Here is a 13,424-nt window from a genome sequence, read left to right on the forward strand (position 1 = left end):
ATCCCATCTGGCTATTTTCAATTTTTTTTTTTATGTGCCATCTGTTGCAAATGAAGAGCAACCAAATCAGCGTTCAATTCCAAAGGTAAATTCTCTTCTTTTTTAGTTTGGTATCTCTTGTTGTCCTTAATCTACCATCTGATTTCATCCGCGCTGCAGTCTCTGTCTCCGCCATTGCATCTTTCTTGGACCTTCTTGTTTCAAGGCAGCACCAGCCACTTCTCAGCTCAGCTCCTAACACAGTGCAGTGCTTTCAAATGGCACTTACACTTTACATCCCCAAATGTTTGTAAAATGTGCTGCTCATTCTTTCCACTTTCTACAGTATATATGAGCCCAGGTGCTTGTGCTATCCTTCTCTTTAAGAGAAGTGGTATGAAATATGAAGAAGACAGACAGCCAAAAACATTTAGTCATAGGTTCTATTAAAGGCATATTACTGAAGGCAGCATTACTGACCCCATTAAAAATAACTTCTTGTAGAAGAAAAAGGAAGTTTCAAACTTCAGTAAATTCCCCCTTGTCTAATAATGAATTCTACTTCTGAAATGCTATTACAGTAATCTGTGGCTGCCTGCCCCCCATTCAAGGGTGGTTTATAATCAGTGATGTTAGGATAGACAGTGATTGCCCATGAAATGGGTTAATGGATGTAATAATGTAAAATGCATTTTTAGAAGTCTGTATAAAGGAGGATGACAGATGGATGTCACTGCTGTCTCATTATCTAGCAAACTAAGGTTGAGTCCCATGTCGGTCACAGTTTCTGTGAAGTTGGAGCAATCTTCCCTTGTCTACAAATTGGAAATGCAGAATAGATTTTCTGATAATGGGAAGTGAGAGCAGGACCACTTTGAGAAGGGGACTCAGAGCCCACTGCTTATCTTCTCAGAGTGTAGACATCAAGTGGCCCACTTACTCAGCTGAGCAAGAGAAGTTACCTTTAGCAGAGCTGCATGGATATGTTGATGCTCTGACTCGGAGGCCCCAGGTTCACAGTTAAGGTCTTCATGTAAGAATGAGAAACAGATAGGGGTCTGAACCTGAGTGATTCCTCGCTAGTGGCACCAGATTGACTCAGTGTAAGTGGACCCTGCAATGGAATGGCATTCTGCACAGGGCTACTTCATTCTTTGCACCCAGTGCTGCTGGTCAAGTCCTTGGAGCACTTCATCCCTGAATTGGACTAAGCAACTTGAAAATATCATGTTATGCTTAAAGAACAAAAAATACTTCAGTGTTGTATTCCATGTCAATTAAGGAAATCAACACAACTCCTTTTTAATAAATAAATGAAGCACCCGTTATGGTAGAGCTCTGCCCTGTGAGGTGATAACGTCAATGTAGAATCACCAGGGCGCAGAAGTCCCTCTGTTATTCTGACTTCAAGGCCTCACAAAATGGAAGACAAAATTGGGGCTGACTGAAGGAATATCTGGGATTAGGAATTTTTGATTTGTTGCATGAGGCTGAATATGGAGTCTACGGATGGTGTCCAGAGACTAACAAGACAGAAAAAATGTTGCAGTGGCTTGACAATTCTGATGATAGGGCAGCATGCAAGTGGCCTATGAATGATAAAGAAATGATACAATGGGGCTCAAGCCAAACTATTTCACTGTGGGAATCATCATCTCAACGGGGGGGCAGACATCATGCAAATCAATTGTAGCCCCTTCTGACATTCTAAAAAGTGAGCATTCACTGTCGTATGAGTCTCGTGCCAAAAATTATGAAAAAAAATGATAAAAGTTACACATATAAGGAGTATTTCACTTCAAATAATATGCTGACACCTAGCTTCACAAAAATGCAGTAATGCGTGCATTTATTGTAACAGAAATCACTTTGTGTCACATGCATGCCTAGAAATGTATTAATGGGTCGAGGGCCACATTACAACACATGCATTCGTATAGACCAGTGCGGTCAGCCCGTGTCATATGAAGGACTTGGTGGGAAAATTGTCACCTTATGCCAGCTAAACGCCTGTAAAGATTTTGGGTTGCAGGTGGCCATATTAAGTCCATGTAGGTTTACTCTCTACTCGACTCCAGTCCTGGAGGTCTGCAGTAGCTGCTGGGTTTCATTCTAATTGGTGATGTAATTAGAAGCCAGGAATAGCAGATAATGAAACTTAGAATTCAAGTATATTGCTTGTTAGTGCTTTCATTCTTCCAAGACAAATCTTTCTCATGGTGTAGATTTTTTGCTTTTTGAGAACATTATTAGTAATGTATTGTGGTCCAGAATACATTTGTACCTCTTGGTCCTTCCCATCTCTCTCATTCATCTCAAAACATTGTACTAATGCATATACCTCTTAGCTGGTAGCTCCTTTGTCATTTGCACCTTATTATTAACTGGCAGCTGGATAAGAAAGCAGGCAACAATTAAAACCTTAATGCAGTAGTTTAAAACTAAAATAGGCAATAATAAATCTATCTATCTATCTATCTACAGTATTTATAGATATATGGATAGATGGATGGATAGATGGATCTTGGGATTAATAAAGTAGCCATATATCTATCTATGATAGATAGATAGATGGATACTTTATTAATCCCAAGATCTATCCATCCATCCATCCAAGAAATCTGCACTTGTAACCCAAGAGCATCTTCAGGTATCAATGTGAGTAAGCATGCACCAGGGCTCAGCATCCTTTATTTAGTTGAAAGAAGCAATAGAACTAAATACTTCATGGGCAATAACGTGAGAAAAGGTCCTGGAAGACAGGCAGGAGGGGTCATAGATAGATAGAACTATATAATAGATAGATAGATGGATGGATGGATGGATAGTTCTTGGGATTAATAAAGTATCCATATATCTATCTAGATAGATAGATAGATAGTTACTTTATTAATCCCAAGATCCGTCTATCTAGATAGATAGATAGATAGATAGATAGATAGATAGATAGATAGATAGATAGATACTTTATTAATCCCAAGATCTATCCATCCATCCATCTATCCATCCATCTATCTATCTATCTATGACCCCTCCTGCCTGTCTTCCAGGACCTTTTCTCACGTTATTGCCCATGAAGTATTTAGTTCTATTGCTTCTTTCAACTAAATAAAGGATGCTGAGCCCTGGTGCATGCTTACTCACATTGATACCTGAAGATGCTCTTGGGTTACAAGTGCAGATTTCTTCATAAACTGTGTTTATATGGTTTGGAGTTTGTCAAGTGATTCCGTATCTAGTGTTCAGATACATCTAGCTATCAAAGGGTTCAGAATCATAACAAATACGAAGCCAAAAACCATACTGCTTTAGTAGTAAATACATGATTTCTAAATCAAAATTTGGTTAAAGCAAAAACTTACAGCCACTGCAGACGTCCAGGACTGGAGTTGAGTACCCCTGCCCTTTCCGGTCAAAAGCTTCACATTATGTATAAAGCAAATGCACAATCTACTGTTAGCTACACATCCTTAAAAAGTGTTTTTTTCCCCACTGAATATATACAGTATTATATCTCTTGTGTATGTGCTAGTGATCCTACAGAAGCTGCTTTCAGAATGCATGGTAGCACATAGTTTTAGTTGTAAACTTTACAAAGTTACTCACTTTTATCTATTTAACAGAGGTGTATGAGGCTCTGAGGTATTGAAAATAAGAATGACAAGCATTTCTTAACCATTTAACCTTTAAGCTTTCTTTTTATTGGCATTACTAAAAAAGGTTCACTCTATCAAAATGAAGTTGATGGCAGGCACCAATTCAAACAGCAAAACACAAGCAGCACAAGCTGACAGCAACTGAGCAAAAAAGCATTAATGAGTGAACAGCGAGTGAGATGGCAAAGAAGATGAGTTTGATGAGGAGAGGCAAACAATGTGCTCCTCTCTGATCAATTATGTTTTCATCTGAGTAAAGGGAAAAAAATCAGTCCATACACTTCACAGTTAAACTGAATATATTCAAACAAATATTTCATTCTGAGGCACTTTGCAGGAGTATTCCTAGGCACCCTTGTAGATTGTCCATAGTAGCCTTGGGGTGGTTTGTGAGTCGATCAAAATATGAATAAGTACCAAGTTCAAGTAAAAGTATTTCACAAGTTGTAGCCTTAATGTTTATCTCCATAAAATATTTTATTTCTGGACACATGACATCTCCCTTATTAATCAGAATCTTTTTTATAAGTTATTTTAAAATGTGTTACTTCAGCACCATGACAGTGGCTTAAAAAGTCTTGGTTGAACAGTCTTCATCAACGTTGACAAGCAGATTAATTTTAAAAAGCCATTCAATTTCTGCTTTCAGGGACCCTCTGTCAATGTGCTGTTTGCTATTTATCATAGAAGGATTATAAAACTTCAAAAAATGGTGCAGGTCTTTATTACATGCAACGTTCAAGTGATGTTTAGGACTATAGTCACCACTGTTATTGCTGAATTAAAGGTGCAGCAGCTTCGATCATTTACCGTTGTTTCCTTCTATCCCCAGTGAAGTCGTTTCAGTTCCCTGCCCATTCACTTTCTGGCTCGAATTGCACATTACCCCTGTGTCTCCTGTTTCATATCAAAAGGCATACAAGTTAAATTAGCCCATCATTAGTTTGTGTAGGACAGTGTGATGGACTGGGGTCCATTTCAGGTTTGGGGTTGATGCTGTTCGGATAGACTCTGCTTCCCCATTGCCCTGTGCTAAAAACGTGAGGGTATAGTTGGATAGCACATCATCCTTGTAACTGTAGTAGGGCCAAAAAGAAATGTTGCAGCCCAAGCACTTAAGTGATAAAAATAGTAAACACGTAAATGAACATTTATTAGCACTCATCATGTATGTTTCAAATTGTTATAGTCAGAAGGTTAAAAAAGCCTCTAGGCTTATTTCAATGAGTATCTAGAAGCAGTAAGCATATGCATTTACTTCAAATAAATGTCTCTGCAATCCAAGCCAAATCATCCGCTATAGTATCAAACACTGTCATGTCTTCAATGTGTATAACAACACAGAAATGGCACGTGAAAGCCCTGAAATAACAATACTATATTTTAATATACTGTATATATATATTTATATATACTGTAGTAAAGAAATCAGTTGGTTGTCTTTCTCAACCAGTCTGAGGCAGTACACCTCATTCCCTCACTGCCTGAAGCCACATTAACCACATAAAAGCTCATCTGATGTCTTCCTGCTAAATGTAAAAACACTGTCTGACATCACGTGTGGAATTTGTATTCTACCTTTTAAGGTCTAGCTCAGAAAAGAAAGATCACACTGAGAATAGTACATTGTCTGACCCTGTTAAGGCAGAACTATTGGAAATTTTGGTATTACTCCAAAATTCCATTTAAACTAGTTAGACTGATTTCAATGGATGCATTTTGATCCTGCTGGCCAAACAAAATGATGTAGCAATAGGTCATTCAATAGCTTTTAATTACTGCGCTGTTACAGATAGTCAACATTTCAAATAATTTACAGGCACATAGTGAGCATCATCACCAACAGTAGACTTTACTGTGACAATGAAGCATGCCTTTAAAAAACATGTGACTTCTGAATAAGACTAATACCATTCCCTCTGAAGCTCTGGCTGACGTGTACCTTGTGCTTCTTCTTGCACCTGTAGTACTGTAAACGAGAGGGCTCCAGAACATCCACTCAATGTATAACTGAGTAATCCAGTTGTATCAACATCCTCACTGTCTATTAGAAGAAATAAAAATAAATAAAAAATCATGTTGTTGCAATAGGTTTACATAAGAAACCAGTTTTAAGTAGTGTGAGTAATCTCTTCTTTTTGTAAAGTCTGTGAAAGTGAAATGAATGTATCTTTCAGAACATATAAAAACAGGCCTCAGTTACCACAATGAACCAAGAGGCCCAACATTGAGCAGAATACTCATATGACAGTAAAGTCTCACAGTTTAAGAACCAAAGTGAAATTTATTATTTATAAATTTTGTATTTTTTGCTTTCTTGGTTTAAACCCTCTAATCTGCAAAGGTAGTGATCTGAAAATATACATAAATACTTTTGTTTTCAACCTAAAAAATGTCCAAAAACTTTTGTATTTTTTGTTAACGCTCTACTTTTTATTGAATTGTGAAACTAGTGTATGAGCTTTGGTGTTCCACACTGATGATACCCTGCTCGTGGACAGCTGTCAATCCACCACACTGGGAGCGCTCTGTTCAGTAGCAGGCTACTCCCTTTAGAGCGTGAAGTCATGTCAGTTCAACCTGGTACGTCCAAGTACACAGTTAGCCTGAAGTACCACCATCCAGGCAGACATTGTGTGTCATCAAGGCATTAACGGCTTTTCATTCAGGGTTACAACTGAGTGTTCATTGATTCATCGGAGTTAGGATGGACCACATGACCTCTTCGCCCATTCAAGAGAACCATTGCAGCACCCTCCATTTCTGACAAGTCGATTTGAATTGCATCTGCCATTTCCTGCTTTGTGACAGCTATAAACTTTGCATCATTCGCTAATGCTGCTAGTCCACCATCAATCAGCACCTATGGAGACATGAAAGGTGAAGAGAAGTAAGGCCTACATAAGAAAAACAAACTTGAAATGGTTCTGCCCTCTTTAGGATATCACTTAATCCAAACATTTCTTCTATAAAATGATTCCACTTGCATATCTTCAGTCAACTACAGTGTAAAATCAGCATCACAGCTTGTGATGTCTGTCTGCAAAAACCTCTGACGCTCAATCCAATCACAAGTCCCTCAGACTATAAAAAAATGTAATAAAACTATTGAATCTATTTAGCCGCTTCTTTTGAGTAAAGAGATTGTGGGTTTTCTTCTCGGGTCCTCCCTGCGTGGAGAGTGCTTTGACAAATGAGAAAAGCATTATATAAATGTAAAGAATTATTATTATGATTAGCAGATAAACAGAGGAGATCTAACCTCTTGAATGAGCTGGTCAGTAGCCAGCACTGGGGTGCCTCTCATTGTGAACTGGGAACCTTGATACAGCCAGTCAGTTGGGAGAGAAGTGCTGCTGCACCTCACTGAACTTCTGTCATCCTGTAACAAATTGGAAGATTTGTGATGAACAAAGATGATTATAAAATAACTATGGCAACTAAATAATTACAAGGAACTTTGTATGGGAAGCATGCAGTAAATGAAAATATCGAGAACTTGTATTTATAAAATGCTAAGGTGTGCCCGTCTGTCTTGTTCTTAGACTTGATCTACAGGTAATGACGCCTACATGCTGAATATACAAAAAATCAGAGGAGGCATCAACCTTTGAAAGTGACTTCTGCTTGAGGGTTTTTTTACAGCAAAATGATTAGCAAATGAAGTGACATGTGGGAAAGAAAAAGAACCCTGGCGATTACTGCTGAGCATCAAGGAAATAGTAGAGGTCAATGATGTTAGGAAGAACACCATAATAGGAAGAACAGGTTCAGCTCCTTCTGCTGAACATCAAGTGTGGGATACAGAATGCAAGAACAACAAAAATGGAGAAATACATGCAGACCTCACATATATGATCAGTATCCAGAAGGAAGTGTGAGTTTGTACATGTGCAAGCAATTGTTGGAGAGTTTACTGCTGTTTTTATCTACACTTAGATGGAAGGCTCCTTAATTTACCATCTTAAAACAACCTGCTTAGCATTAATTTGTTTTTTATGTACAGAAATGTAAGCAGCAATCGAGTATATCATCAAATGGTTGAAATTCTGACCATATCAAAACAATGCTTTTACAATCTTGCATTGATGTTTCTTTGAAGATCATAAATAAATGTTGGAAGTAAAACTATGTGTTGCCAAAATAGAAAAGGTTGATCACCAAATACTCAAAATTAACCAACATATGCAAGCAGTGCTTTTACATTCTTAGATCAATGTTTGCTTGAAGAGCACTACTTAGGAAAGTTAGATTACCAGCATGATCACTGTAAAGCTATATTTTTTAGTGATGTAAACAAAAGCAAGTGTTGCCAACATGGAAATGCTCAGCTTGCTCTGTATCCATTATCCAACCCGCAATATCCTAACTACAGGGTCACAGGGGTCTGCAAGGCAGGAAACAAATCCCAGGCAGGAGGCCAGTCCACCGCAGGGTTGCTCTATATGAACTATGTTCATTTTAGGACTGAACGTCTGTGAGTTTCACTAGTTAAATATATATACTGTACATTACAGCATACACAATGTTAAAAGTGCACAAATAATATTCTTGCACATATTTCTCTGCTTTTTTCTCTCAAATGTGCAATGTTGCTAACTGACTTACAGTATACATCAACTAAGCTAGTCGCATTTCGTATGTTTCTAATTTCAAGTGACATATGTTTAAAATCTTACCTGGCGATGTAGATTCTGGACTGAAATTTCAGAAAACAGGTTATCATCCTCTCTCTGCTGATTTAGGCAGTGCTTCAGGTAGTTTAAATGAAAAGAGAGGCTTCTAACTAAAAAGCAAAATCACATTTGTTGATGCAATTCAAAATAATTAAATTCAATGTATTTGTATATAGAACACTTCCATTGTCAAGTCCAGAATGTTGCCAGCTGTAATAATTTAGTGTAGCATATACGATTATGGAAAGTATGGAAAAACATAATATACAGTATATTTACAAAATTGTAATATTGTAATCATTAATTCAAGTTTATCAGTACAGTAAATGTGTGCAGTATTCTGAGCAATAACTGTAAAACTCAAAACAGTATATATAATAGACCAATCTTTACATAGACTAGTTTAAGCATTAAACCAGTTTAAATCATCTTTAAGAAGTTCAGTACACTTTTTCTTAAACTTAAATCTTACTAAGTGAATTGGTACATAGCATAAAACTGGTTATTATGAACTTACAACTTTAAAAAAAGGCAGGCATGTACAGTATATCTACAAATATATGTCTGCATACTTATGAGTGCTCAGAACTTCCCGACACATTCCATAGGCATGTGAAAGTGTGCCTTCTAAATACAAATAAGCCAAAGAGAGCTGGGAGTGAGGATCGCATAGCTGAACTATTAAAGTACAAATTTCACCACCAAAGAAAATGGCCACATACTAGCAGTTTAGTGCAAATTTTTGTATCAGAGTGGTTTGCTTTCTGTGAACTCAATTCAATTGTATGCTTTAAACAGCAAAATGTATGATTAATATACCAGCACAATAAAACTGACTTTGTAAAAAATGTATTTGCAGCTATTGAAGTGTTTAAATTACACAGAAACTGACCATTAAGTAATTTACAATCAGCTTGAGGATACTATTCAGTAAACATGTAGCAATGCAGATAAACTATTTCTTGAACACACACATATACAGTATGACTCTGCCTCCATTGATTGGACTCGTTTTTCCAGCATGTTCCATAAATGTTCGATTGAGATCTGCTGAATTTGGAACTCATTGCTGTATTTCTCAGACCGTTCCTGAAAAATTTTTATAGTATGGCCAGGTGCATTATAATACTTAAAGAGGCCATCAGGGAATACCACTGCTATGAAGGGGAGTAAGTGATTTGTAACAATCTTTAGGTACGTGGTACGTGTCAAAGTAACATCCACATGAATGCCAGGACCTAAGATTTCTCAGCAGAGCATTTCCCAGAGCATTACACTGCCTTCTTCATCCCATAACATAACCAGTTGCTATCTCTTCCTCAGGTGAATGACACACACGCAGCTGCCTTTCTGCATGATCTAAAAAAAAATGTGATTCATCAGACCAGGCCAACCTCTTCTAATGCTCCATGGTCCAGTTCTGAAGCTCATCTGCAGATTGTAGGCACTTTTAGTGATGGACAGGCAAGCTGCAATGCAATGTGTTTTCTGACATCTTTCCCTCATGGCCAGCATTAGGTTTATCAGCAATATTTTTTACAGTAGCTTCTGTGGGACCAGACCAGATGGGCTAGCTTTTGCCTCCCACATGCTTCAATGAGCCTTAGGTGCATATGACACTGTAACTGGTTAACCGATTGACCATCCTTAGACCACATTTGGTAGGTACTAACTACTGCATACTGGGAACACTGAACAAGACCTTTTGTTTTGGAGAAGCTGTAACCCAGTCGTCTAGCCATCACAATCTGGCCCTTGTCAAAGTCGCTCAGATCCTCACACTTGCCCATGTTTCCAGCTTCCAACATATCACCTTCAAGAAATGAATGTTCACGTGTTGCCTAATATATCACACCCCTTGACAAGTGCCATTGTAACAAGATAATCAATGTTATTAATTTCACCTGTCAGTGTTTTTAATGTTGTGGCTGATCAGTGTATTTTGATAAGCATTAACACTGACAACATTTTAATAAAAGACAGATATTAATATACAGTCAGCTGAATAAAGATTGACAAGTTGGGTTCATTGTTTTGTTCCTGACAAAAATCTTCTTATGTTCTTAATATTACAGAGTAACTGGCCACATTTACAGTTTGCCTTTTTAATTAATATTTTAAAGCATTAGATTTTCAAAAATGTATTTGTACACCCATAAATTATAACTTTCTCCTGTGGTGGACAGCTGGGGCCCTTGCCCAGCTGGGACGCCTATCTCTCGTATGGACCAGGGGAGCAAGCCTGGCCAGCACAGTACCTCCCCCAAACGCTAGATGGCAGCCCCAATGGGTTGCAGCGGTGCCTAGGACTCCCGCAGGGCTTCATGGGAGTTGGAGTTTGGTGCAGCCTTGATGGGATCCATGGGGGCTGCCAGGGGGTGCTTTAGCTGCTGCTGAGCCCTACAGAACAGCTCTTCCGCCACACACGGAAGTGCTGCCGGATATTGGTCATCAAGCACCTGGAGCAATTTACCGAGAGCTTGAGTCGAGAGGAGGAAGACGAAGTTTGCCGGAGGGAAAGTGAAGGAGAAAGAAAGAGAAAAGGAGAAACAAAAGTGTTGTATTGTGCTTGGGACTGTGCTGTGTACTTGTGGGAATGGGGAAGACGTTACACAAACACAAGTAAGTAAAGTAACTAATAAAAGATGCACATCCCAGCCATGCAGGCTAGAAGTCATTCTTTACTCACCAGGCTTATTGCTTTTCTTCATTTGAGGAGGACTACAGTTGATGAGCTCATCAATAGTAGCTATGGATTGCTCTCTAGCGGTCTCACTCTGATAGTCAAACCTTAAAATGAGCAGCAAGTTATGCAGAAAAGGTTAGACATGAGGAAAAAGTAAAGGGTAGAGAAGCAATTTGTACTTATTACTAATATGTTGTTTAGGCCACTTTTTTTAAGCATAAACTGTTTATATGAATGTAACGCATGTGTAAAACATGGGTTTGGAAAAAAAGGACTAATTATTTCAACTTATTCAAACTGCAGTGTAACAGCTACAGCAAATCTTTAAGGAGTATGTGAGGTACGTGGTTGGTTTACCTGTCTACTGCATTGTTGTTGGTATTCTTGACATTATCCTGAAGAGGGAAAAACTCAATCTCATTGTGAAGAAAAGCAGAATCTGGAGGGGACTCGATATCTTCATTTCTGGTGTCTGCAAACTGCAGTGGACGTTGACTGGTGACATGAGATGGCATCGGACTGCTTCTTTCCATTGGGAAATGATCAATATGGTTGCCAAACAAACCACCTGACCTCTGGAAGCAAGAGTAAACATTTAGGAAACATTTTCCGTTTGGTTAACAAAAAACTGTAAGCCAACTCTAAATCCATATTGTTAGAGGAAAAGCAAAAAGTTTTTTTTAGAAAAACAAAACATATATCCATTCATTGCCTAGGCTGGAGACTATCATGTCAGAATTGGGCGCAACGTAGGAACCAGTCCATCACAGGTCACACAAGCACACAAACACACACATACACACACATACATACACACACACACGCAAGCACACACACACACACACACACAGTCACTCATACAGAGCCAATTTAGAGATACCAGTGTCCCAGAGTGGAAAATCGTCAATTTTTTAACTGCAGACTGCTTATATTAAATTTGACCTATTTTGCTCAAATGAACCAGGATGAACTGAATTTACAGGACTTTAATTAAAGCCATTGCAAGCATTCTTTCTTCTACATTCTTCCTGTTATGACCTGGGAATGGGATATAAGAACAAATGCCACAGAACCTGTTCTAATTAATTTATAACGTGGGAATGGAGAGATGCCATAGGAATAGGAATTACAGAATTAGTTTACATCTTGAGAAAGGAAGGAATGCGGAGGTAATTAAAAGATCAAACAGTTTGATCAGAGTCATTCAAAATTAGGACAAGATAGCCAATCAAATGTGTGCAATGTCACATGTCTTGAAACTCCACGTGTGCATTTTGAAATAAATATGGCTCATCCAAGGGAAAAAAGAGAGAAAATGACAGAAAGGCAACTATAGAAGCAACATTATAGATTAACACATGTGAGACCATATAACTTGGACATCAGAAAACATAACCTATGAATAACAATGACTGTTACAACAAAAGCTGTCCAGAACATAAAGTCCATTCAAATTTATTGAACCCTTCTCACCCGGTAGATGCCCTCATCCATTCCAGCTTCTTCCATTGCTCTTTCCAACTCCTCCTCTGCTGTAAGATCACCTGAGATGGCCCTTTGCAGCTCTGGCCCAGTTTCTTCCTCAATAGTGCGCAGCCCAGCCTGGGAGGTAAAACCAAAGGTACTGTTATGCCATAAGCTTAGTCCCCAGCTGATGCTACAGAAATGACATGCAAATCAGGAATGCAAGACAAACCATATTTTGGACTTGTAAATACATACTGTATGTGTTTGAAGCAATAAACTTGTGAAAGTAGGAGATATGATACCTATTGTATATCTTATATGGAGATAATGCAGATGTATTCTGTAACATTGTAGATAAAAATAGGAAAAAAATTCAGCACTGCCAAAATTTGCTTCAGATATTTGATGTGAGGTAGTATACAAATATCAGTCTCTGACATTTGATTTAATTATTGGACAAGTATTGCAACAGTTAGAGTTCTTTCATGTAATGAAAAAAGGACTGAAACCAACTCTGAAGTCTTGTTTTGCTGTAGCTCTTGGTTATTCTTGCGTTTAGTTAAAATGTGTCATTATTAAAGCAATTTCCCACAAAGAAGCACATATTCAGACAGTAATGCAGTATCAGATTAAACCAGTAGAAGTTCACAGTTTAAAAATCAAAATTTGAGAAACAAAGCAAAGATCTAAATGCAGAAACGTCTAGAGAGATACCTGTATCTCAACTGCACTCTTCTTTGTTGGCCGATAACCATAATACTCCTCCTGGCGTTTCATAAACTTGCGGAAGTGATCCTGAATGAGGAAAGTGGCATAGAACTTGCCCACTGTCACTTCATCATCTGTAACAAAAATGGAAGCACTCTTTAAGACATTAGAAAACAGTCTTGCAAATTCTGAAGAGATGACCAGCAATGTATCCTTTGTAGTGTGGAGTGATATCATAAATGGACTTTGGTG

At 38.1% G+C, this 13,424-nt stretch overlaps 1 protein-coding gene across 2 annotated transcripts in view; it reads right to left on the minus strand.

Annotated features, from left to right (window-relative positions):
* Nucleotides 1–4,091: 4,091 nt before the first annotated feature.
* The window catches only part of LOC120525930 (voltage-dependent L-type calcium channel subunit alpha-1S-like), an 89,712-nt gene continuing 80,379 nt past the window's right edge, over nt 4,092–13,424 (minus strand). For both annotated transcript variants that reach the window (XM_039748629.1, XM_039748630.1), the window contains 7 exons: nt 13,179–13,306; nt 12,471–12,599; nt 11,355–11,572; nt 11,001–11,101; nt 8,315–8,421; nt 6,898–7,017; nt 4,092–6,498 (listed from right to left, as the gene is read on the minus strand). In XM_039748629.1, the coding sequence (XP_039604563.1) occupies nt 6,307–6,498; nt 6,898–7,017; nt 8,315–8,421; nt 11,001–11,101; nt 11,355–11,572; nt 12,471–12,599; nt 13,179–13,306 (995 nt within the window). In that variant the 3' untranslated portion in view covers nt 4,092–6,306. The remainder of the gene's footprint in view (nt 6,499–6,897; nt 7,018–8,314; nt 8,422–11,000; nt 11,102–11,354; nt 11,573–12,470; nt 12,600–13,178; nt 13,307–13,424) is intronic.

Source organism: Polypterus senegalus, chromosome 3 (assembly GCF_016835505.1).
Source record: "Polypterus senegalus isolate Bchr_013 chromosome 3, ASM1683550v1, whole genome shotgun sequence".
Lineage (NCBI taxonomy): Eukaryota > Metazoa > Chordata > Cladistia > Polypteriformes > Polypteridae > Polypterus > Polypterus senegalus.